This window comes from Dasypus novemcinctus, chromosome 12, assembly GCF_030445035.2.
Source record: "Dasypus novemcinctus isolate mDasNov1 chromosome 12, mDasNov1.1.hap2, whole genome shotgun sequence".
Classification (NCBI taxonomy): domain Eukaryota; kingdom Metazoa; phylum Chordata; class Mammalia; order Cingulata; family Dasypodidae; genus Dasypus; species Dasypus novemcinctus.
In genome coordinates this window covers 43,562,039-43,589,404 of record NC_080684.1, presented here as the reverse complement: position 1 = coordinate 43,589,404, position 27,366 = coordinate 43,562,039, and the positions used below count along the sequence as shown (strand labels likewise).

Here is a 27,366-nt window from a genome sequence, read left to right as displayed (position 1 = left end):
GGTATGCAGAAGATAACCTTTTAGCTATTTTCGTTAAAAAGGGGAGAAATGGGAGGCATAAATGAGTCAATGATCCATAGCAATTCCGAAATCCAGCTAGGTAAATACTGGAAGTTCCTTGATTAGGACTCACTTGTACTTTGCCTGAAAATGACAGTTGGTTCTGCTCTTTCAGTCATCCTTCCTTTTTCATGAAAGTTAGCATAGTTTGCAGTTGACCTATAAGTTTTCAGCCTACCTTCTGCTGGTAGAAGTTTGGGTGGTCAAAGGATTCTTTCATTTTATACTGTCTCTGTCTCTTTCAATCCAAGCCAGCAATGAATCTGGAGATACAATTCTCTTCAAAACATTATGAGTCTCAGTCATAAAAAGGAATAAAATACTGATACATGCTCCAATACGGATGAACCTTAAAAACCTTAGAGTAAGTGAAAGAAGTCAGACCCAAAGGGCCAACATTTGTATGATTCCATTTTTATGAAATGTCCAGAATAGACAAATACATAAAAGTAGGTTAGTGATTCCCAGACGTTAGAGAGGAAAGAATTGGAGTGATTGCTAATGGGTATGTGATTTGTTTTCAGGGTGATGAAAATTTTCTAAACTTGGGTTGTGGTAATGGTTGCACAGTTCCATGAATATACTAAAGACCATTAACTGCACACTTTAAATGGATGATGTTTTATAGTATTACGTTTCAATAATGCTGTTTTTAAAAAAACAAACATTATGGTTCTCCTATGGATTTAATTGTGTTCATCCACTAGCAAGAGCACAAAACAAAACAAAAAAAGACATCCCAACTATCCTCTAGAGAAACTGTTCTCTACCTTGGGTTTATGCTAAGAAGACTGAGAGATGACAGCCCTTAAACTTCTTAGAAGCTTGTTTTTTTTTGTTTCGCTTTTTTTAAGATTTATTCATTTATTTCTCTCCCCTTCCCCCCACCCTGGTTGTCAGTTCTCTGTGTCTCTTTGCTGAGTTTTCTTTGTCCACTTCTGTTGTTGTGAGCTGCATGGGAATCTGTGTTTCTTTTTGTTGCATCATCTTGTGTCAGCTCTCCATGTGTGCGGCACCATTCCTGGGTAAGCTGCACTTTCTTTCGCGCTGGGCGGCTCTCCTTATGGGGCGCACTCCTTGTGCGTGGGGCTCCCCTACCTGGGGGACACCCCTGCATGGCAGGGCACTCCTTGTGCGCATCAGCACTGCACATGGGCCAGCTCCACACGGGTCAAGGAGGACCGGGGTTTGAACCGCGGACCTCCCATGTGGTAGATGGACGCCCTAACCACTGGGCCAAGTCTGCCACCAGAAGCTTGTTTGAGAAGATCTGGGAGCCTCACACTTTAGTCTGACTCAATAGCATTGTGAGGCACCAATTTGATTTTTCTAAGCTCTTAAAGGATTTTACAGTCACACCTTTTGCTTCAATTTTAGACCAAACTTGGGGGTTGATCTTTGCTAGGAAGTCATTTCATAGTTTTAGCATTGTTTGTCATCTGACAAGGTTAGGGATCTTCAAATCTCTCAAGTCTTGACCCTTTTTTTATTTAAAAGACCTTTAGTTTATCTCTCTCCTCTCACATATGAATATACACAGCAAAAAACAACCAGACAGTACTTCAACATTTTGGCAGGAAATCTCCTTAGCTACATCCAGCTCATTAAATATTTTCTTTTACCTTTCAGTTTATTAAAAGCAACATGCTCATAAATGTTTTGCCACAAAGATCATTTTCTTCCCATTTCTGATAAAATTTTCCTCACTTTTCCTTTAAGTTCTCATTGTAAACCTCTTCAAAGTCTAAAATTCTGTTTGTCCAGGGCACACCAAACTTTCACTAACTCTTCTTAAAGTTCTTACAGCTTCTACCCAATGCCCAGTTAGTTCCAAAGTTACCATCACATTTCAAATTTTTTACACCATATGTACCCCAGAAATGGTCATGTCCATAGAACTAATCCATCCCTGTGGGTGTGAACCTACTACAGGTGGGACCTTCTGATGAAATCACTTCAGTTAAGGGCGTCTGACTAGATTACATCAGTAAGGCTTAACTCAGGGTCAGTCTTAATGCTCTTACTGGAATCTTCTATAAACAGGATGAAAGAGTAAAGAGACACAAGAACAAAGAACTCACAGAATCTGAGAGAATACCAGTCAGCATAGCCCCAGAAGCTGAAAGTAATGGAGCCCCAAGAGAAAGCAGAGACTGGCAGACACTGCCATATATGCACAGGAGTCCAGGATTGCCCACAGTTGTCTTCAGGGATAGCATATTGCCTGATGAAGCCTTGACATGGACACTTTTCTAAGCCATGGAGCTATAAACTTACGAGTTAATAAACCCCCTGTAAAAGTCAACCATTTTCTGGTATATTGCCTTGGCAACCTGTAGCAAACTAAAACAGCACCCTAATTTCAGGTATGAAAATCAATATTAGTTATCTATTGCTACAAAAACAAGTATTATGTTATTGTTTCTGAGGGTCAGGAATCTGAGTGCAACTTAGCTGAGCAACTTAGCTGGGTTCTTCTGGCTCAGAGTCTCTCTTGAAGTTATTGCCATGCTGTAAGCTATGGCTCCAGTCATCTAGAGGCTGAAATGGATCCAGATGAGCCACTTCCAGCCCACTCAGACAGTTTTCCTCTGGCAAGTAGCTGAAGATCTCAATTCCACACTATGTGGACTTCTCCATAGGCTCCCTATGTGTCCTTGCCCCATGCAGTTGAAATCTCCCAGATTGAGAGGTAAGAGGGAGACCAAGCATGCATGTGCGCTTTAGAAGCCACTTAATCTTGGAAGTGATATACCATGATTTCTGCTTATGCTATTGGCCACACAAGGGAATGACGTAAGTGGATACAAAGAGATGATGATCACTGGAAGTCATCTTGGAGGCTATCTTAACTTCTTTGCTAACATTGTTATGTATATTAATTTTATGCATATTTCATTCCCAAAAGAAATTATTTCTGTTTTAAACAGTCTATATTGAGATTTATTTAGAGTATTTACTTTTTGTCAGTCTACATATAGCCTTGTCTTTTTTTTTTTAATTTCTCTACCCTTCACCCTCCCTCCACTGTCTGCTCTCTGTGCCCATTCACAGTGTTTTTCTTCTGAGTCTGCTTGTATTCTTGTCAGTGGCACTGGGAAATTGCATCTCTTTTTGTTGCGTCATGTTGTTGTGTGAACTCTGTGTGTGTGCAGTGCCACTCCTGGGCAGGCTGCACTTTTTTTCACACGGGGGAGCTCTCCTTATGGGGTGCACTCCTTGTACGTGGGGCTCCCATATGTGGGGGACACCCGTGTATGGCAGGGTGCTACCTGCGCACATCAGCACTGTGAATGGGCCAGCTCCACATGGGTTAGGAGGCCTGGGGTTTGAACCCTGGACCTCCCATGTGGTAGGCGGATGTTCTATCAAGTGAACCAAATCCACTTCCCATCACCTTGTGTTTTGAAGCTTCCACCTGGAACAATTTTCCTTCTATTCTGAATACCTTTTGTATTTCCTTTAATACAGATTTGGTAACTTTTCTCAGTTTTTGTCTAAAAATGGCTTTATTTCACCTTCATTTCTGAAGGATTCTTCCCCTGGGCAAAGAATTCCAGGCTCACAGTTACTTTCTTTCAGCATGACGAGAGCCCATTGTTTTCTGTCTTCCATTAAGTTTCTCTTGAGAAATGATTTATTTGTCTTACACTTAGTTTGAAGGTAATATATTTTCTTTTCTGGTTTCCTTTTTACCTTTGCTTTTCAACAGCTCTATTGGGTAGTATTTTATTTTTTTGTTTTTAAAGATTTATTTTTTATTTATTTCTCTCCCCTCCCCACACCCATTGTCTGCTCTCTCTGTCCATTTGCTGTGTGTTCTTCTTTGCTTGCATTCTTGTCAGCGGCACCTGGAATCTGTGTCTCTTTTTGTTGCATGAGCTCTCCATGTGTGCGGCACCACTCCTGGGCAGGCTGTGCTTTTTTGCACAGGGTGGCTCTCCTTGAGGGGTGCATTCCTTGCATGTGGGCTCTCCTCTGCGGAGGACGCCCCTCTGTGGCATGGCACTCTTTGCTTGCATCGGCACTTCACCAGGTCACCACATGGGTCAGGAGGCCCTGGGTTTGCATCCTGGACCTCCCATATGGTAGATGGACAGATACTCTATCAGTTGAGCCAAATCCACTTCCTGTATTGGGTAGTTTTACTTATATTTTTTCAGCTTGGTGTTTACAGCATTTTAAAAATCTTTAGCTTGATACCTTTCACGGTTTTGGAAAATTCTCATCTAATACCTCTTTAAGGATTATTTCTATCCTATTCTCTCTTTGCTCTCCTTCGAGGATTTCAAATAGATTTTCAATTCCATGTTAAACATATTCATTGTATTCCATGTGTCCATTCAATTTTTTCTGTATTTTCCATTCTTTCCTCTTCTAGGGTTTAGTCTGTATATTTTCTACTAATATATCATTTAGTTTACAAATTTTTGCTTAGATTCTATTTAGTCTAGTACTACACCCAAACACTAGGCCCCTTCATATTTCATATTCAGTTCTAGAGTTGTATTTGGTTCTTGATAGTTCTGCCCTTCTTTTTTGTTGTTGTTGTTTGTTTGTTTTTAGGAGGTACCAGGGATTCAACCCAGGACCTCATACGTGGCACTCAACACTGAGCTACATCCACACCCCAGTTCTGCCCTTTTTTATGATTCTATCCTTTATTTGTCTGAACATATTAAGTACAGTTATTTTAAAGTTTCTTTTCATCCCATTATCTGGATTCTTTATTGGTCTGTTTCTATTGGGTTTTTTTTTTAAACTTTATTTTGTACATTTAATAATTGAAAATTAAACATTTAAAAACAAAAAAGAAAACAGTTGAATAAAAATACACATTTCTCATTTAAATATACTGGATACATATAAAATTTTTAAAAAATCATTAAATATGTTATACAATATATTTGGGTAATGGTAACACAGTCATACAGTATTTGTCCTTGTGTCTGGATTGCTTTGCTCAACACAGTATCTTCCAGGTTCATCCATGTTGTCATATGTTTTATGACTTCATTTCTTCTTACAGCTGCATATTATTTTCCATCACATGAACAGATCACAGTTTGTTTATCCATTCATCTGTTGATGGACACCTGTGTTGCTTCCAACTTTTGGCAATCGTGAATAAGTTGCTATGAACATTGGTGTGCAAATGTCTATTCATGTCACTGCTCTCAGTTCTTCTGCAATACCCAGTAGGGGTATTGCAGTGGCATGTGGCAAATCTATATTCAGCTTCTTTAGGAACTGCCAAACAGTTCTCCATAGTGGATGTACCATTCTGCATTCTCACCAACAGTGAATAAGTGTTCCTATCTCTCCATATCCTCTCCAACATTTGTAGTTCTCTTTTTTTTAAATTCCCCCATCCTTGCGGCTTGCTTGCTGCCTGCTTTCTGTGTCCATTTGCTGTGTATTATTCTATGTGTCTGTATTGATTATTTATATTTATTCCTCCCCCCTTGCGGCTTGCTTGTTGTTTTGCTCTGTGTCCATTCACTGCATACTCTTCTGTGTTTGTTTTTTTAACTTGTCTCCCTTTTTGTTGCGTCACCTTGCTGAGTTGGCTCTCTGCAGCACTTGTGCGCTGGGCAGCACTCTGCAGAGTGAGGGTGAGCCTGCCTTCACAAGGAGGCCCTGGGACGTGAACCCAGGGTCTCCCATATGGTAGAAGGGGCCCCAACTGATTGAGCCACAGCTGCTTCCCTCTCTGTTTTTTTTAACAGTGGCCATTCTGATAGGTGTGAAATGATATCTCATTGTAGTTTTTATTTGCATTTCCATAATCATTAGTGATGCTGAACATTTCTTCATGTGTTTTTTTTGCCTTTATAGTTCTTCTTGGGCAAATGTCTATTCAAGTCTTTTGCCCATTTTTCAATTGGGTCATTTGTCTTTTTAATGTTGAGTTGTAACATCTCTTTATATATCCTGGATATTAAACCCTTATCTGACATGTGATTTCCAAATATTTCTCCTATTGAGTGGGATGCCTTTTCACCCTTTTGAAAAAGCCCTGGGAGGTAGAAAAGTGTTTAATTTTGAGGACGTCCCATTTACCTATTTTTTCTTTTGTTGCACGTGCTTTGAGTGTAGGGTCCAAGAAACCACCACCTACTACAAGGTCTTGAAGATGTTTCCTTACATTTTCTTCTAGTAGTTTCATGGTCCTGGTTTTATATTGTCTTTGATTCATTTTGAGTTGATTCTGTATAGGGAGTGAGAGAGGGGTCTTCTTTCATTCTTTTGGTTACAGCTATCCAGTTGTCCCAGCACCATTTGTTGAAAAGACTGTTTTGTCCTATTAAGAATGACTTGGTATAGATTTGTAAAAAACCAGTTGACTGTATAGGTGAGGGTTTATTTCTGGGTTCTCAATTCTCTTTCTCTGATCTGTGTGTCTATTTTTTTTGCCAGTACCATGCTGTTTTGACTACCGAAGCTTTGTAATATGTTTCAAGGCCAGGCAGTGAAATTCCTCCTACATTGCTCTTCTTTTTCAGACTGCTTTGGCTTTTTGGGTACACTTTCCCTTCCAAATGAATTTGGTAATTGCATTTTTTTTTCCTTTCCCTTCCCCCTTCCCCTCCCCCCTCCCTGCTATTTATGCTGTGTCCATTCGCTGTGTGATCTTCTGTATCTATTTCTCTTTTTGTCTTTTTTTCTCATTTTTTCTCCTCTAGGATTCACCGGGATTTAATCCTGGGGAACTCTGATGTGGACAGAGGTTCCCTGTCAGCTCTGCCACCTCAGTTCCTGGTTTCTGCTGTGCTTCACCTTGACTCTCCATTTCATCTCTCTTTTGTTGTATCATCATTTTGCTGTGTGACTCTCTTGTGTGGGCACTGGCTCACTGCATGGGCACTTGGCTCATGCGGGCACTCATGCGGGAACTTGGCTCACCGTGCGGGCACTCATGTGGGCATGCAACTGTCTGCTGTGCAGGCAAACTTTTTCTTCTTTTTCACCAGGAGGCCCCAGGGATCAAATCTGGGTCCTCCCATATGGTAGGTGGCAGCCCTATTACTTGAGCCACATCTGCTTCCTGGTAATTGCCTTTTCTAATTCTGTAATGTAAGCTTTTGGGATTTTCAATGGGTTTATAATCTATAAACCCATTTGAGTAAGACTGACATTTTCATGATATTTTATTCTTCAAATCCATGAACATGGAATGTCTTTCCATTTGTTTAGGTCTTTTAAAATTTATTTTAGCACTATTTTATAGTTTTCTGCATATAGGTCCTGTACTTCTTTGGTTAAATTACTTCCTAGGTATCTGAGTCTTTTTGTTGCTATTAGAAAAAGAATTCTCCCCCCCGATTTCCTCCTCAAATTATTCAGTACTAGTGTACAAAAACATTGATTTTTGCACGTTGATCTTGTGTCCTTCCACTTTGCTGAACTCATTTATTAGCTCAAATAGCTGTGTCGTGGATACTTTAGGAATTTCTACGTACAGGATCATGTCATCCACAAAGAGTGAGAGTTTAACGTCTTCTTTTCCTATCTGGATACCTTTAATCTTTTTTTCCTTGTCTAATTACCCTAGCTAGAACTTCTAGTATAATACTGAATAACAATTGTGACAGTGGGCATCCTTGTCTCGTTCCTGATCTTAGAGGGAAAGCTGTCAACATTTCCCCATTGAATATGATGTTGGCTGTGGGTTTTTCATATATGGCTTTTATCATACTGAAGAATTTTCCTTCTAGTCCTATCTTCTGAAGTGTTTTTATCAAAAAAGGATGTTGGACTTTGTCAAATGACTTTTCTGCATCTATTGAGATGATTTTTTTTTTCCCTTCAATTCCTTAATGTGATATACTATGTTGATTGATTTTATGTTGAATCAGTCTTGCATACCAGAATAAATCCCACTTGGTCATGATGTGTAAGTCTTTTCATATGCTGTTGGATTTGATTTGTAAGTAATGAAGAGATTAGAAAGACTGGTCTGTAATTTACTTTTCTTATAGTATCTTTATCTGGCTTTGGTATTAGGGTGATGTTGGCTTCATAAAATGTTTTGGGTAACTTTCCCTCTTCAGTTTTTTGGGAAGAGTTTAAACAGGATTGGTGTTAATTCTTTTCAAAATGCTTGGTAAAATTCATTCATGAAGCCATCTGGTTTTGGACTTTTCTTTTCTGGGAGGTTTTTGATGACAGGTTCAATCTCCTTAAATGTGATTGGTTTGTTAAGTTCTTGTATTTCTTGAGCTTCAGTGTAGGTTGGTTGCACATTTCTAGGAATTTGCCCATTTCACCTAGATTGTCTAGTTTGTTGGCATACAGTTTGCCATAATATCCTCTAATGATTCTTTTTATTTCTGTGGGATCAGCTGTAACTTACCCCCTTTCATTTCTGATTATATTTATTTGTATCTTCTCTCTTTTTTTGTTAGTCTAGCTAGGGGTCTGTGAATTTTATTGATCTTCTTAAAGAACAAACTTTTGGTTTTGCTGATTTTCTCTACTTTTTTTTGTTCTAAATTTCATTTATTTCTGCTCTAATCTTTATTATTATTTCCTTTTGCTTTTTTAGAGATTGGTTTGCTGTTCTTTTTCTAGTTTCTCTAGTTGTTCAGTTAAATCTTTGAGTTTAGCTCTTTTTTCTTTTTAAATATAGGCATTTAGGGCTAGAAATTTCCCTCTCAGCACTGCTTTTGCTGTATCCCATAAATTTTGATAAGTTGTGTTCTCGTTTCCATTCGTCTCAATATATTTCTGATTTCACTTGCAATTTCTTCTTTGACCCACTGATTACATACATAGGAGTGCATTGTTTAGCCTCCACGCATTTGTAAATTTACTTTTTTTCCTGTCTATTACGGATTTCCAGTTTCATTTCCTTATGATCAGAGAAGGTACTTTGTATAATTTCAATCTTTTGAGTGCTGCATTGTGCCCTAACACATGGGTCTATCCTGGAGAAAGATCCATGGGTACTTCAGAAGAATGTATAACCTGCTGAGTTTGGATGTAGTGTTCTGTATATGTTTGTTAGGTCTAACTTGTTTATCATATTGTTCAAGTTCTGTTCCAGTGTTGCTCTTCTGTTTAGTTCTATCTAATGATGTGAGTGAGTGTGGTGCTGAAATCTCTGATGATTATTGTAGAGACGTCTATTTCTTCCTTCAGTTTTCCCAGAGTTTGTCTCATGTATTTTGGGGCACCATGGTTAGATGCATAGATATTTATGACTGTTATATCTTCCTGGTGGATTGTCCCTTTTATTAATATATAATGGCCTTCTGTGACTCATAACTTTTTTGCATTTTAAAGTCTGTTTTGTCTGGTATTAGTATAGTTACCCTTACTCTTTTCTGGTTACTATAATGTGGAGTGTCTTTTTCCAACCTTTCACTTTCTATCAGAGGGTCTATCACAGGGTCTAAGATCTGAGTTTCTTGTAAGCAGCATACGGATGGTTCATACTTTTTTATCCATTCTGTCGGCCTGTATCTTTTTATTGGGGAGTTTAATCCATTCACATTCAATAATACTGTAAATGCACTATTTACTTCCCCCATTTTAGTCTTTGGTTTTCATATGTCATATCTTTATTTTTGTCTGTCTTTTTACTCTTTTGGTTATCCTTTTTGCTATTCTTTCTTTTATACTCTCCTCCAAGCCTGTCTCTCCTATCTTTTTCTTTCAGGTTCTAAGGCTTTCTTTAATATTTCCTGCAAAGGTAGATTCTTTTTTTGCAAACTCTTATTTTCCTTTGTTTGTGAATATTTTATACTCACCTTCATATCTGAAGGACAATGTTGCTGGATAAAGAATTCTCAGGGGGCAGTTTTTCTCTTTCAGTATCCTAATTGTATCATACGACTATCTTCTCGCCTCCATGGTTTTTGAAGAGAAATCTGCACTAAGTCTTACAGGAAGTCCCTTGTACATGATGGTTTGCTTCTCCCTTCCTGCTCTGAGAATCTTCTCTTTATCTTTGACATTTGATAATCTGAGTAGTATGTGTCTTGGAGTAGGTCTATTTGGATTTATTCTTATTGGGGTATGGTGTGCTTCTTGGGCATGTTAATTCATGTCTTTCATGAGAGTTGGTAAATTTTCAGTTACTACTTCCTCAAATACTCTTTTTGCCCCTTCTTCCTTTTCTTCTCCTTTTGGAATTCCCATGACATGTATGTTGTTGCCTTTTGTGTTGTCATTCAACTCTCTGAGTCCCTGCTCAATTTTTCCCACTCTTTTCTTTCTCTGCTCTTTTTTTTTAAAATTTCTCTCCTCTTGCCCACTGCCATACTCCCTCCCTCCCCCCCATTGTCTGTTCTCTGTGTCCATTCGCTGTATGTTCTTCTGTGGGAATCTGTGTCTCTTTTTGTTGCATCATCTTGCTGTGTCAGCTCTTCATGTGTGCGGCACCATTCCTGGGCAGACTGAACTTTCTTTTGCACTTGGTGGCTTTCCTTAGCACGCTCCTTGTGTGTGGGGCTCCCCTATGCAGGGGACACCCCTGTGTGGCATGGCACTCCTTGTGCGCATCAGCACTGCATGTGGGCCAGCTCACCATATGGGCCAGGAGGCCCTGGGTTTGAACCTTGGACCTCCCATGTGGTAGGGGGAGGCCCTATCCATTGGGCCAAATCTGCTTCCCTCTCTGTTCTTTTCTCTCTTCAGACTTAACTGTTCTGTCTTTGGTATCACTTATTCTTTTTTCTATCATTTTTTAAAAAAATTATAGTTATTTTCTTTTTTTTTTTTTAAGATTTATTTATTTCTCTCCTCTCCCACTCCCTGCCCCAGTTGTCTGTTCTCTGTGTCTATTTGCTGTCTGTTCTTCTTTGTCCACTTCTGTTTTTGTCAGCGGCACATGAATCTGTGTTTCTTTCTGTTCCATCATCTTGTTGTGTCAGCTCTCTGTGTGTGTGGCACCATTCCTGGACAGGCTGAACTTTCTTTTGTGCTGGGCAGCTCTCCTTATGGGGTGCACTCCTTGCGCATGGGGCTCCCTCTTTGCATGTGGGGCTCCCTTATGCGGGGACACCCCTGTGTGGCACAGCATTCCCTGTGCGCATCAGCACTGCATGTGGGCCAGCTCCACAGGGATCAGGGAGGCCCAGGGTTTGAACCGTGGACCTCCCATGTGGTAGATGGACGCCCTAACCACTGGGACAAGTCTGCTTCCCTTTCTATCATTTTGAGTCTGCTCTTGTATGCCCCAAATGTGATTCTGATCTTCCCTATCATGTCTTTCATTCCCATGAGTTGTATTACTTTTTTGTTCAGAATTTCAAATTCTTCTTTGCACTTGCGCAATGTCTTCTTTTTTATTTTTTTATTTTTAAATTTTTTACAGATTTATTTATTTCTCTTCCCTCCACCCCCAGCCCCAGTTGTCTGTTCTCCGTGTCTATTTGCTGCGTATTTTCCTTTGTCCGCTTCTATTGTTGTCAGCGGCACGGGAATCTATGTTTCTTTTTGTTGCGTCATCTTGCTGTGTCAGCTCTCTGTGTGTGTGGCGCCATTCCTGGGCAGGCTGCACTTTCTTCAGTGCTGGGTGGCTCTCCTTACGGGTCGCACTCCTTGTGCGTGGGGCTCCTCTACGCACAGGAGACCCCTGAGTGGCACAGCACTCCTTGCGCGCATCAGCACTGCACATAGGCCAGCTCCACATGGGTCAAGGAGGCTTGGGGTTTGAACCGCAGACCTCCCATGTGGTAGACGGATGTCCTAACCACCGGGCCAAGTCTGCTTCCCTGCAATGTCTTCTTGATGTCACTTATCTCTTTTTTTTTTTTTTTAAAGATTTATTTATTTAATTCCCCCCTCCCCCGGTTGTCTGTTCTCTGTGTCTATTTTGCTGCATCTTGTTTCTTTGTCCGCTTCTGTTGTCGTCAGCAGCACAGGAAGTGTGGGCGGTGCCATTCCTGGGCAGGCTGTACTCTCTTTCGCGCTGGGTGGCTCTCCTTATGGGTCGTACTCCTTGTGTGTGGGGCTACTCTACGCACGGGACACCCCTGCGTGGCACAACACTCAGGCGCGCATCAGCACTGCACATAGGCCAGCTCCACACGGGTCAAGGAGGCCTGGGGTTTGAACCGCAGACCTCCCATGTGGTAGACAGATGCCCTAACCACTGGGCCAATTCTGTTTCCCTGCAATGTCTTCTTGATGTCACTTATCTCTTTAACCATATTGTCTTTCAACTAATTTGATTTTGGGAATTTGTGCACATCGCGCTGATTAGTTCTCTCAAATTCTGCATCTCTTCTGGGGCTTTGATATATTTCTTTTCTTGGGTCATGTCTTCTATTTTCTTAGTATGGCTTGTGATTTTTTGCTGATATCTAGGCATCTGATTAGGATGTAGTTTACTCAGATGCTCACTTTCTTTCTCTTTTGTAGGCATTTAGTAGCAGAAGGCTGTGTGTTACCACTGCTCTTTGATTCTTGGCTCGACCTGTATTGTTAGGATTGTCCTGCTGGTTGCTCAAAACGGGCACTGGACCCAGTAACTGGTTGTAGATTCACTTCTTAAGGCCTCGGGGAGGGAGGCTTTAGGGGCCAGAAAAAGCCTCTCCTACTTATTTTTCATTTTCTTGAGTGCGCTTCCTTGGTCTGTCAGCACATGGCACTCTACGGGAGGGCTACCTTCAGTGCCTTGTTGGAGTGTATTTGTTGAAACAAAGACCGGATCAATGTGATAGAGCTTCCTGTCTGGAAGTGATTATAAGCCTTGCAATTCACTTTCTCTGAGACAGTTCTCCAACCTTCTCTGGCAGCCCCCTCCCTTTCCCCAGGTCGGATATATTTCCACTCCCCTCTGAGTCCTCAAAAATCAGTCCCTGTTAGTAGAGGAGGAAATTGGGAGGACTGTATATCTTAGCCCCCTTGTCAGCTCCCAAGACAAACAGTGGTGCAGCCTCATCGGGCCTGGAAGGGCTCGTGAGACAAAGCAGTCCAAATTTGTAGGTTAGAAGCTGAGTCAGCCTTAGGCTTTATCCCTCTCTTTCCCCTTTCCTGGGGTGGTAGATCCCTGGAGCTCCTTTTGTCTGTAGTTGCAGGCCCAAAGGTCCCAGAGTTCTAGAGTGTCTTTAGTGTGGGCGATGGTGCTGGCAGTAGCAGCTACTGGTTTCAACTCACAGTTCTGTCGCTGTGATTTCCCTCCTTTGTCCCTTTCTCCACTGGGCAGTGTTCAGCCTTCACCTGTTATCTTAAACCCTAAAAGATCTTTTTCTAGGCTGTTTTAGCCTGTCTTCTAGCTATTTTTCTGGAGAAGAGAGTCCCGTGTCTTTCTAGTCTACCATCTTGCCTGAAGTCCTGTTTCTACTGTCTTAAGTTACTCTTTGATTTTGTTTCCACTGTATTTCCTGCTCGCATGCCTACTTTTTGTTTTTAAAATAGAATGTCTAACACAACAAATGAAGCATTTTGAAGATTATTTGCAGCCCAGGAATATATTTCACTTTGTTTCTGCATAACAGCTAGGGGTGTTATCAATCCCAGATTCCTTAATGCCACTGGAGACTGGTAAATTCAAAGTTGGGCCTCATACCTTAAAGGGTCAATCTATTCATTTCCTTCAGTGAATTCTACCTGCATCAGTGCCAGGGACATAATGCAAATTCCAAGACCTATTGGTTTAATAGTTGAGATAGATGCATTTTTAACATCTCTAGGTAATTTCATGCACACTAAACTTTGAAAATTATTCTACAGGTTGATTAAATTCCAATCATTTTATTAAAAAGAAACGTATGGTCTCTGTAGCAGTTTGATATGGTTATGAATTCCAAAAATAGATACTGGATTATGTTTGTAATCTGGTCTGTACCTGGGCATGACTGAGTTATGATTAGGGCTTTGATTGGGCCATGTCATTAGGGTATTGAGTCCCCACCCCTTGGTGGGTAGGGATGCAGATAAAAAGCATGGCAAAGGACAGAGTTAAGGGTTCTTCATGTTGGAGTTCTAATGTTGGAGTATGAGGCTGAAGCTAGAACCCTGGAAAGAGAGGAACCTTAAGACCAGAGAGAAGAAGACCCAAGCTCAGAGGTACCCAGGAAGCCTGAACCCTCGCAAACATTAGCAGCCATCTTGCTCCAACATGCAAAAATAGACTTGGTGAGGGAAGTAACTTATGCTTCATGGCCTGTTATTTGTAAGCTCCTACCCAAATAAATACCCTTTATAAAAACTAACCAATTTCGGGTATTCTATATCAGCACACCTATGGCTGACTAATATAGAATTTGGTACTGAGGAGTGGGGAAGTGCTTTTGCAATTATCGAAATGCTGCAATGGTTTTCTAAATGGGTAAGGGGTATTTTTTGGAGGAATTGTGAGATGCTTGATGGAAAAGGCCTAGATTGCTTTGAAGAGACTGTTGATAGCAATATGGATGGTAAAGAGACTTTTTATGATGCCTTAGAAGTAAATGATGAAAACTATTATTGGAAACTGGAGGAGAGGCAATCCATGTTTTGAAACTGCAGAGAACTTAGTAATATTACTCGTGGTGTTTTATGGAAGGCAGAATTTGAAAATGGTGAGCCTGGGCATTTAGCTAAAGAAATTTCCAAAGTAAACCCAGAGAATGTGGCTTGGTTTCTGCTTGCAGCTTATAGCAAAATGCTAGATGAGAGAAATATACTGAGGACTGAACTGTCAAGCACAAAGAAAACAAACTAATTCTGGAAATTCCAGACTCCCAGAAGAAATCAGGCTCCCAGAAGAAAGTGCCCCAATGGAGGACTTAACTAATTTGGAACTTGTAAATCAGGATTGAAGATGCAGTTATCTTGGAAAGACTTGTGGAAAGTTTTACTGTTTAATGGCTTGGAACCCTGCTTCTTGCATGCTAAACCAACAAAGTTTTTGAAAGAACTGTATGAACAAAACCACTGTCAGCTTGGACTAAAAGGGACAGGGAAAGGACAGATTGAAGGAGAAACAGCTTTAAGAGGAAAACCACAGAAGCTGAGATCTGAAATTAAGACACTGCCTTGGGCCAAGAGAGGAACCCCACCCATGTGTACAGAGAGGGTGAGCTTGCACAAGCAGTTGAAGAGGGTGGATGTTCCCATCTGATGTTCTGGGAGTTTTGCCACCACAGGGTGCAGAAAGGGTGGAGCACATTCCCCAAGGATTATGGAGGTTAAGGTTAGCACCCCACAGGTCTGAGAGGGGTGGACCTATTCCTCTTGGATAGGGAAGGCCAGGTGTTCAACTCGTTGCTCTGAGAGAGTTGAGCTTGCATGCTAAATGTTAGGGACGGCCAGGTGGTCAACTTATTGCTCTGAGTGGGTTGACACTGTTTGCCAAAGGTTAGGGGGAATGGTGTCTTCATGTCACTGGACTAGGAGGCGATAAGACTCTAATCTAAAGACTGGATACGGTGTGGCAATCACCCAACACTCTTGGATGGTGAGGTCTGGAACTTGGTCGACACCCAGATGGTTGATGAGGGTGAACCAAGAAAATGGCCATTGGGCAATCATGTGGAAAGGGTGGGTTCCTATAAGGTATGAAGAAGAAGAAACCATCATCTTAAGAATGACTCTCAGACTGAAATCGAATGGAGGATGCCCTGCAGGTTTACTGAACTGTAGAGGACCCATGACTCATATTTCCCTCCCAATTTCTCCTTATTGTAATGAAAATGTTTATCCTTTGTCTGTCCATTTGTGTAATAGAAACATAAATTATTTCCAAAGTTTTAGAGCTCTATAGCAGACAGGTCTTTGCTCCAAGGCAAACTATATTTCTTATGAATGAAGTTTTATTTTTTTCTTTAAAGATTTATTTATTTATTCCTCTCCCCTTCCCCCACCCATCCCAGTTGTCGGTTCTCTGTGTCTATTTGCTGCATTTTCTTTGTCCGCTACTCTTGCTGTAAGTAGCATGGGAATCTGTGTTTTCTTTTTGTTGCGTCATCTTGTTGTGTCAGCTCTCTGTGTATGCGGCACCATTCCTCGGCAGGCTGCACTTTCTTTCCCGCTGGGCAGTTCTCCTTACGGGGCACACTCCTTGTGTGTGGGGCTCCCCTAAGCTTTGGACACCCCTGTGTGGCAAGGCACTCCTTGCGCACATCAGCACTGCACATGGGCCAGCTCCACACGGGTCAAGGAGGCCCAGGGTTTGAACCACGGACCTCCCATGTGGTAGACGGACGTCCTAACCACTGGGTCAAGTCTGCCGCTTATATTTCTTTAAAATGACTGATATGATTTAATAATTGCACTATTACTAATTTAAGGTTTTTTTCAAATATTGTAATGTCTTTTTGGAATTCAGAGGGTTGAGTGTAGCAGTTTGATATGGTTATGAATTCTAAAAACAGATACTGGATTATGTTTGTAATCTGGTCTGTACCTGGGCATGATTGAGCTATGATTAGGGCTTTGATTGGGCCATGTCATTAGGGCATTGAGTCCCCACACCTTTGTGGGTAAGGACTCACAGATAAAAAGGCCTGGCAGATTACAGCAAGATGGCAGCGGAGTAAGGAGCTCCTAGAGTCAGCTCCTGCTACAAGGCAGTTAGTAATCACCCAGAGCTTTCTGAAGCTAGCTGAAACACCTGTTTTGGGGTTTAGGAGGCCAGAAGGGCATCCTGCAACATCCTTGAAGGAATAGAAGGAGGCTGCCCATCAGCAGAGAAGACTCCTAAGTAGAGCTCTTCAGGCCCCAGAGGCTGGTGCCCTTCCTCCACCGGAGGCACAAGTCGCCTCGGGAGCTGTTCCGTGGCTGGAATTGAAGGCTCCACTTCCCAAAAATGGGGGAGGAAGAGATGGTTGGGCACCAACTTCAGCTACTGATGAGTAAAATTCAGTGGGCTAAACTATAATCCTTAGAACCGCTAAAGTTTGAGCTTGTCGAAATCAGAAAGAGGCCAGGAGCTGCCATCTTAACTCTGAACCTGGTACAAGGGGAAGCGGGGCAGACTGAAAATCCCAGTGCTGTTGGGGAATGGCTTCTTTCCATCCAGGTCAGATTGCAGGTCTAGCCTAAGACCCAGTGCCACCTCCAAAAGGGAGGAAGCTACAGGGACCTGCGCCAGGCTTTCCAGGAAATTGCCAACCAAGCTGCAGAGGCCTGTGATTGTCCTACTCTGCTGTTGCAAGTCGCCTCAGGAGCTGTTCTGTGACAGGAATTGGAAGCTTCATTTCCCAAAAACAGGGGAGGAGGAGACGGTTGGCTGCCGATTTCAGGTACTGATTGGTAGACTCAGATGGCTAAGGAATAACCCTAGGAAAACCTGGGGTGTGAATCTGCCCAAGTCAGAAAAAGGCCAGTGGCCGCCATTTTGACTCCACCCCAAGGCTGACCAAATATCACAGTGATGGTAGGAACCAGTTTCTTTCACCTGGATCAGCCTGCAGCCCTAGCCTAGGCTTCAGCCCCACCTCTGGCAGGGAGGAGGCTGGCTAGCTCAGCACCAGTCTATTCAGGTAACTGAGGGTACCTTTTGCTGGCACAAACTTAATAATTAAAAGTCTACTGGGGCAACTGTGGTCATCTTGGACCTGTACTACATAGATTGCTGCCCACACCTGCAGCTCCATCCATGCTCCAGGCAGGGGACAAAGGGGTGTGAAGCTTCATCAGTTTCTCTGGGCAACTACTGCTGGCCTGTACAACTTGGACTATTCCACACAACTGTGACTCTGTCCCTACCTCTGGGAAAGGAAAAAGTTGGGAGAAGCTTCATCCATCCCCTGGGCAATGAAAGCAGCTTGAGCCTCCATAGTTTATAGCACCAATTACATCCTTAGCTCCTACTACACAACCAGCAAGGGAGAAAGGACAGGAAGCCCTACACTTAAGAGAAAAACTGTACCCAGAATAAATACTTTGGTAATCCAGATGCCAAGACACCAACAAAAAGTTATAATTCGCACCAAGAAACAGAAAGCTAGGCCCAGTTAAAGGAACAAGATAAGCCTCCAGATGACATAAAGGAGTTGAGACAACTAATCTTAGATGTTCAAACAAATCTAATAAATTCAATGAGATGGCTAAAGAGATTAAGGATATTAAGAAAACACTGGATTAGCATAAAGGAGAATTTGAAAGCATACATAGAAAAGTAGCAATAAATAAAATTAAGGTGCAATAAATAAAATTTAAAAAACATTGGAATCATATAATAGCAGATTTGAGGAGGCAGAAGAAAGGATTGGTGAGCTTGAAAAAATGGCCTCTGAAAGTGAACATACAAAAGAACAGATGAAGAATGGAAAAAATTGAACAAGGTCTCTGAGAACTAAATGACAGCCAGAGATAAATTGAACAAGGTCTCTGAGAACTAAATGACAGCCAGAGATGTTCAAACATACGTGTCACGGGTGTCCCAGAAGGAGAAAAGAAGGGAAAAGGGGCCGAAGGAATATTTAAAGAAATAATGTTAGAAAACTTCCGAACCCTAATGAAGGACATAGATATCCATGTCCAAGAAGCACAACATATTCCCATCCAAAAAAATCTGAATAGACCTACTCTGAGACACTTACTCATCAAAATGCCAAATGCCAAAGACAAAGAGAGAATTCTGAGAACAGCAAGAGAAAAGCAATGCATAACATATAAGGGACACCCAATAAGATTAAGTGCTGATTTCTCACCAGAAACTTGGAGGCAAGAAGACAGTGATTTGATATATTTAAGATACTATGAGAGAAAAACTTCCAGCCAAGAATTTTACATCCAGCAAGACTGTCTTTCAAAAATGAGGGCAAGATTAGAATATGCACAGATAAACAGAAACTGAGAGAATTTCTAAGCAAGAGACCAGATTTTCAGGAAATACTAAAGGGTATTTGAGAGCCTGAAAAGAAAAGACAGGAGAGAGAGGCCTGAAAGAGAGTCTAGAAATGAAGATTATATCAATAAAAGTAACTAAAAGTGGCAAAAGAGTGGTGAAAATAAAATATGACAGATAAAACTCAAATAGGAATAAACTTAACCAATGATGTAAAGTACTTTTATTCAGAAAATTGCAACCCAATGTTAAAAGAAATTTAAAAGCCCTAAAAAACTGGAAGAACATTCCATGCTCATGGATTGGAAGACTAAATATCATTAAGATGTCAATTCTACTCAAATTGATATACAGATTCAATGCAACCCTGATAAAAATTCCACCAGCATTAAAAAAATATATTGAAAACACAATTAGCAAATTTATTCAGAAGGGTAAGGGGTCCTGTATAGCCAGAAACATCATAAAAGTAAAAGCGAACCCTCATCTCCAGACTTTAAATCATACTACCAAGCCATAGTGGTAAAAAACAGCATGATACTGGCATAAAGACAGATACACGGAACAATGGAACCAAACTGATGGCTCAGAAACAGACCCTCACATGTATGGTCAAGTGATTTTTGACTAGCCTGTCAAACCCATACAGCTTGGGCAGAACAGTCCACTCAGCAAAATGGTGCTGAAAGAACTGGATATCTATAGCCAAAAGAGGGAAGGAGGATCTCTATCTCATACCTTATCCAAAAATTAACTCAAAATGGATCAAAACCCTAAAAATAAAAGCAAGAACCATAAAACTTCTGGAAGAAACTGTAGGAAAATATCTTTAAGAAATGGTGGTAGGTGATAGATTCTTAATGGAGATTAGAAAAGGACCGAAATGGACTACTGATGTTTAATGTATACAGAAGTTTTAATTAGCTTTACTGTAAAAGTGTGGAAATGTATAGAATGGATGGTAAAAATAGTAATAGCTAGTTTATAAATAGGGATGTGGCTGAAAATGGTAGTCTAGGGATATAAATGCCAATTGATAGAATGCTAGAGAATAATCTAGGAACTGAACAGCACAGTAAACAGGTAGATGAGAATTGTGGTTGATGGTACAGATACAAGAGTGTCCTTTGTAAGCTAGAGCAAATGTATATCACTACTGCAGGGTGTGGGGAATGCATGGGAAAAATACAACTGGAATGACCAATGGACTGTGGTTAGCAGTAATAATATAATATTCTTGCATCTATGCCAAAGATGTACTATGCTGATAATGGGGCAATATGGAAAATGTGAGCCAAATGTATACTATGGACATGGTAACAATCAGATGATATTATCTTATCTGTAACAAATGTTCCACCACAGTGTGGTCTGTGGATAGAGGGGTGTTACTTGGTTTTCTGCACATGTCCACAATTGCTTTATAAGTTTACAACTTCTGTCATAAAAAATATATTTAAAAAATAATAATAAGGTGTGTTGGGGGTAAAACACACCAAATGTAAGATAAGGACTATGATTAGTAGTAAGATTTTGACAATATTCTTTCGTAATTTGTAACAAACATCTTACGACAACGCAAGGTGTTGGTGGAGGGTTGATGTACGGGACCCCTGTATGATGCTATGCATGTTTGCTTTGTAAGTTCACAACTTTTACTCTACATTTAATTGTTTATGTATGCTCATATATAAATGACATAAAGATAATAATAATAGGAAGGGTTGGGGGAAAATACTTTGGTTAGTAGTAATATTTTGACAATGCTTTTTGATCATTAGTTAAAAAGGTTTAACAACAATGTAAGGTGTTGGTGGTAGGGTGAGTTATGAGAGTCCTGTGTGATGTTATATATGTTTGTTTTGTAAGTTCACGACTATTACTATACACTTAGTGTTTATGCATGTTTGTGTGTGGGTGATATATTTCAATAAATTAATTAAAAGAAAAAAAAAAAGAGTCATGGTAAAGGACAGAGTTGAGGGTTCTTAATGTTGGCATATGATGCTGAAGCTGGAACCCTGGGAAGAGAAGAACCCAAAACCCAGAGAAAAAAACCTGAGCCCAGAGGAATCCAGGAAGCCTGAACCCTTGCAAGCATTGGCAGCCCTCTTGCTCCAACATGTGAAAGTAGACTTTGGTGAGAGAAGTAATTTATGCTTTATGGCCTGGTATCTATAAACTCCTACCCCAGATAAATATCCTTTATAAAAACTGACCAATTTCTGGTATTTTGCATCAGTACCCCGTTGGCTGACTAATACAGTCTCCTAACATGTCTCTAGAGCTTTATTCTTTCTATCTGCATAAAGTTTTGTTTTCCTTTTTTTACGTTTATTGGCTTAAAAGACACAGGTTTCAAGAAATCTCAACAAGGCTTCCTTCACAAAGTAATGTCAATGAAGTTGTTGGATGATCTGTTTACCATTATGAAGATTTACAGTGCATAATGTGCTGTATTTTAAAAAGCATATTAAAGATGAAATAATATAGTTTAATATACTTAAGGATATTTCAGACACAGGCTTTCTTTTATCCTAGGAATGAAATTCTTGTTCTAGGCGGTTTTATAGGTATACAGGCTCTCGTTCAGTTGGTCAAAACACTCAATTCTCCAGTCAACTAGGCTGATAAAAGAATTAGGTCATTTTATATATGGCTAGCATTTCTATAAGTGAGAAGTTCTAATTTTGTAAAGTCATAGGAAAAGACAGTAAAATTAAGGAATAAAATTAAGCAAAACTAAAATTAATCAAAGGCACATTAAATATCTATCTAGGAAAAAAGATCCAAGGTTAGCTTCTAATATATCTAAACCATGGCTATACGAATAAAAATTGTTAATAAGGTAACTCTGTAACATTAAGCATTTATCATTCCAAATAAATGTAAATATGGTTTAGTTTATGAGACGCTTTTACCCTCAGATCTCCATATTTGCTTCCATGTGATAAACAACAGATAAGTAATTAGGTAAGGTTGGCAGATCTACATTGAGCAAGTGGTATTCTTCCACATTAGCAACAACCTCATTTTCATAAGTCATTTTTTAGTTTTTTTTTTAAAGAGGTCCTTTAAATGTTTCTAGACTATTATTGTAAAACTTTCAAAAAGGATATTTAAAAATCTGCATTTTGAAGTTTAATAAGTTTTTATACTGTAAAATAATTTTTCTTCAATTTTTCATTTCTTTAATATGTTTCAATTATTTTATTTTAAAAAGCAGTGCATTGTAGTGATTAAGAAAAGAAGGCCAGGTTTCTAAGTTTGCATACTTATGTAATTTTGCTAAAGACTCTGAACTTCTTTACCTCTCCGTCCTCATTTCCTCGTCTGTAAAATGGGGATAATAATATTACAGAGTTTTCTGTGAAGATTAAATGAGTTCATATGTAAAGTGCTTAGAACAGTGGCTAGCATACAATGAACCTTCTATATGTGTTATATGTTAATATTATTATATTACAGTGGATAGCAACATTTTGATGGCTTTTTTCTCCAAAATATGTGAGAACACTATTCATTGACTCAATAATAAATTGGAAATATTCATGAAAGCTAGCATTTATATTCAATTATTCTTAAAATGTACCTTTCGTGCTATTGGCTCCTGACCTTCCATCAATGTGTACCAGCTGACAAGTTTATTCCAGCCCTCTGTGGGCAATAGTATGTAATCCAATTCATCAATAAGATGCTCTTTAAGGGACTGGGCATCACCATCTGCAAAAAGAAAAATAAACTCTATTTATAAAGAAATAATAGAACATAATTTTAAATATTTTGATTGTATATAGATTACAAATTATCTATGAAGCAAATTTTTTTTCAAGTGTTTGAAGCAATGTTTTAAGCAGTGAATCTTGAAGAAAATTTCTCTGCAGAGGCTCATAAAAGAATACATATATAATCCAAAATAAACTGCTGTTTTAAAAAAAAAAAAGCTTCAGGGAAGTGGATGTAGCTCAAGTGGTTGAGTGCCTGCTTCTCACATGGGAAGGTCCAGGTTCGGTTCCCAGTGTCTCCTAAAAACAAAACAAAACAAAACAAAACAAAACAAAAACAAAAAGAAGTAAATAAAAGAAAAAAACAACTCAGGGGAGCTGATGTGGCTCAGTGGTTGAGCACTGGCTTCCCAACTATGAAGTCCCGGGTTCATTCCCCTGGCCCTGGTACCTCAAAAAACAAAACAAAACAACAACAAAAAACACTTCAATGTGTACCATTAAACAACGTTTAAAAACAATTTTTTTCTATTATTAGGCTCTTAAGAATAATAATTTTTTTAAATCCTAAGGTGTAATTATTAACTAAGGCAAGCTGACACAAGACTGTTTATCTAATATTTATTTAAGTATCTAGAGATCCCCTCACATAATAGTGGTAATTCTAGCATCAGGTGATGGAGAAAATTCGGAAGCAAATCAATAATTTCTTAAAATGACACCAAGACATAGGGGCTAGGAACCATGATAGAAACCATGAAGGCTTCCTGTGAACCAACTCATTGCTCCAGAAGGTCCAAGATCTAGATTCCTCCCAAGATCTAGAATGGAGGTAGTAGTCTGAGACTCATTTGCTATCTGACCCTTTACTTGAATTTCCATGTCAACCAAAGTTTAGAAACTGAAATTGTTCATTGACCTGTATGCAACATAAAAGGGGTTTTCTTGTTCTCAGTCAGTCTTCAATTAACAAACATGGGAAGCAAAATTGTTCTTGGTACCATTTCAATAGCAAGAACATACTTTTCCTAATAAGATCTAACAATAAATTATGAAGCAAGAAAAACAATGAAGGGATTAAGTAGAAAGTTATTCTCTTTAGGATTAGGCAATGATCATAGAATCACAAAGAACTTTGAGAAAACTATGTTTCACATAGAATAGAAATGGGTTAACTCTGAATTTTATAATACAAATTTCAATAGCAGATGCAAACAAGTATTAATTTTAAGATTTTTTTAAATTGTAACTTTTAAGTTTGTGATTAAAACTGATAATTTAGAATGTTTTCAGAAATTCTGTGAATGTGAAAGAAACTCATATACTCTTAGCCCTGACTATGCATAATGTATTTATACGAAATATATTATAGCAGACAACCATGATATTTCAGTCAATTTGCTAAATAACTCTCTAAGATAGGAATCTCTATTTTAGCTTATAAAGTAGATTCAGGGATATTGAGTAACTTGTCCAAAGCCACACAAATGAGAAATTAGAGGTATTGTGAAAGGTGCTAGAATAGAAAATATTTCATTTAGTTTCAAAACAACACTATGAGGTAAGTATCTCCATTTTAATTAGTAATTAGAATCAGGGATTTCAAGTAACTTGTCCAAGGTCACATATACAGAAAATAAATCACAGAAACTCAACTAAAAGGTAGCTCTTTTGACTCTAACATCCACTTTCTTTCCCTTATAGCACTCTGTCTTCAAAAAACTTAAAAGGAAAAACAGAAAAATTTAAAAAATAAAGACTTCTTTGCTATTTTTCTACAGTAACTCAAGAATTTGGATAAATGATTCCATATGTACCAGAATCCAAATAGTCATTTACCCTAATGGACAAAAAGAAATGATCTATTCATTTTTAAAGAGGGGAAAACACTGTTAAACTATTATAAAGAATTTTATGTGCTTATTAGAATATAATTGTTATTCAATAATCTGTGCCTATTAAAGTATACGATTTTTCATATACCAACACACATATGAAACTATCACCATGACCAAGATATGAATAAATCACCACAAAAAGCTTCCTTGTGCTCCTCTGTAATCTTTCCTACTCATCCACTACCCACCTTCCTGTGCCCAGAAATCCACTAATCTGCTTTCTGTCACTCAGACTAATTTTCATATTCTAGAATTTTATATAAAAATAGTATGTTCTGCTTTTTTGTTTGTTTTTTTTAGGAGGTACCAATGATTGAACCCAGGACCTTATATACAGAAAGTAGGTGCTCAACCTACTGAACTACACCAGCTCCCCAGTATGTACTACCTTTTGTTTGGCTTTTTTTATTCAGCATAATCATTTTGAGATGCATTGTTTTTACATGTAAACAGTTGATTCCTTTTAATTGCTGAGTAGGAGTCCCTTATATGTGTATACTACAATTTGTTTATCCAATTGTTGATGGGTATTTGAGTTGTTTATAATTTTTCTCTGTTACAAATAACATTTATGAATATCTGTTCACAAGATTTCACATGGACACATGCTTTCATTTCTCTTGGGTAAATATCTAAAAATAGAATGGCTGGGTCCTATGGTAAATGTGTATTTAACTTTTTAAGAAACTGCCAGGCTATATTCCAAAGTATAGTACAGTATACTCCCAGAAACTGTATGAGAATTCCACTTACTCCTCATCCTTGCCAAAAGGTGCTATCAGGTTTTTAAAATTTTAACCATTTAGTAAATGTATCTTACTGTGGCTTTAATCTTCATTTCCCTAGGTACTCAAAATAATGAGCACCTTTGCATATGCTTTTGTTTTGAGTTACCAGGACCAAGGTTTGAACCGAGACCTCGTATGTGGGAAGCTGGCATTCAACCACTGAGCCACAGTGGCTCCGTGCATATGCTTTTTGGAACCCGAAAACTCTATGAATTCTTTGACCAAGTATATGTTCCAATCTTTTGCCTACTTTTTCTAGTAGATTTATGTGTTCTTAATACTAAGTTTTAAGAATTCTTTATATATTCAGTACACAAGTCTTTTCTCAGCTAGGTGATTTGGAATCATTTTCCCCCAAACACGGCTTGTCTTTATTCTTTTAACAGTGTCCTTTAAAGACTTTATTACTGATGAAATCCAATTTATTTATCTTTTTTTACCAATTATTCTTTCTAGATTGTGTCTAAGTAATTTTTGTCTACTCCAATGTTATAAAGACTTTCTCCTAAGTTTTCTTCTAAAAGTTTTATAGTTTGTTTTTCACATTTAGGCCTTTGAACTGTTTTAAGGTAATTTTGTATATAATGCCAGGTATGGATCAAAGTTAATGTTGTTCTTTTTTCTTTTAGGTACCAGGGGCAGAGATTGAACCCATGACCATGTATGTGGGAAGCTGGTGCTCAACCACTGAGCCACACTGGCTTCCCTGAGTTGGTTTTATTGTTTGTTTTGCTTTCTGTTTTGGTTATTTTTTCAGGAGACACTGGGAACTGAATCCAGGCCCTCCTGTGTGGGAGGCAGGTGCTCAACTGCTTGAGCCACATCTGTTTCCCAAGTGTTTTGCAAATGAATATCCAAAATATTCAAGCATCAGCTGTTTAAAAGACTATCCTTTTTCCACTGAATTGCTTTTGCATCTTTGTCTAAAATCAACTGATGGTATATGTACAGATCTATTTCTGGACTTTCTATTCTGTTGAACAGATCTATTTGTCTTTACATTAATATCAGACTGTCTTAAGTACTGTCCTTTATAAGACAGTTCTGTTAAATCCTAGCTTCATAATATAATATAACAATACAAGTTTTAAGTCCTATATATTTTTTAAAAATTCTAAGTTGTTTTGGCTATTCTAGGTCTTTGCATTTCCATGTGAAATTATGAAATTTGGGGATCAGCTTGTCAATTTCTACAAAATGCCTACTCAATACCTAAATATTCACATGCAAAAAGAATGAAATTAGACCCCCAACTCTTACCATATACCAAACTTAACTTAAAACTGATAAAGTACCTAAATGTTATAACAGCCAAAACTATAAAATTCTTAGAAACAAAAATAGGTGCAAATATGACCTTGGATTAGGTAATTTTTTGTTTTTAATGACACCAAAAGCAAAGCACAAAAGAAAATCAGATAAATTGGACTTAATCAAAATTAAAAACATCTGTGATTCAAAGGACATCATCAAGAAAGAGAACACCCAGAATGGGGAAAAATGTTTGCAAATCATATATTGGATAAGGATTTAGTATTCAGACTATATAAAGAATTCTTTATAACTCAACATTATAAAGGCAAATAAACTTATTTAAAAATGGGCACAGGATCTGAATAGATATTTCTCCAAAGAAGAAATATAGTAAGCATAGGAAATGATACTTAACATCATTAATCATTAGGAAAATGCAATTCAAAACTACAGTGAGATACCACTTCACATATACAAGAATGGTTATAATAAACAGACAATAACAAGTGTAGGTAAAAATGCAGAGAAGTTAGAACTCTCATACATTGGTGATGAGAATGTAAAATGATATAACCACCTTGAAAAAACCTGTAAGCTCCTCAAAAAGTTAAAGAAAATGACCATATAACCCAGTTTCGTTGTCAAATACTTTTGCTGTATTTATGGATATGAGTCAAATTAACATTGATTTAAAATGTTTAACCAATCTTGCATTCCTGACATAAAGCTCACTTTATCATGATATATTATCCTTTTTATATACTGTTGGACTTGATTTCCTAAAATTCTATTATCAGCAATTTCTAACTTTTAAAAAACATCATGTCTCCATTAGGCAAAACTACACAATTCAGCACATCCCCAAAAATAATAAGATCATGCTTTCTAATTTATATATTCATTTAACAGTT

The 27,366-nt window shown here is 38.7% G+C and overlaps 1 protein-coding gene across 2 annotated transcripts in view; it reads right to left on the bottom strand.

The window, feature by feature from the left end:
* Positions 1 to 27,366, bottom strand: part of USP15 (ubiquitin specific peptidase 15) — a 136,116-nt gene that overhangs the window by 78,659 nt on the left and 30,091 nt on the right. For both annotated transcript variants that reach the window (XM_058308351.1, XM_058308350.1), the window contains exon 3: positions 22,383 to 22,513. In XM_058308351.1, coding sequence (XP_058164334.1) covers positions 22,383 to 22,513 — 131 coding nt within the window. The remainder of the gene's footprint in view (positions 1 to 22,382; positions 22,514 to 27,366) is intronic.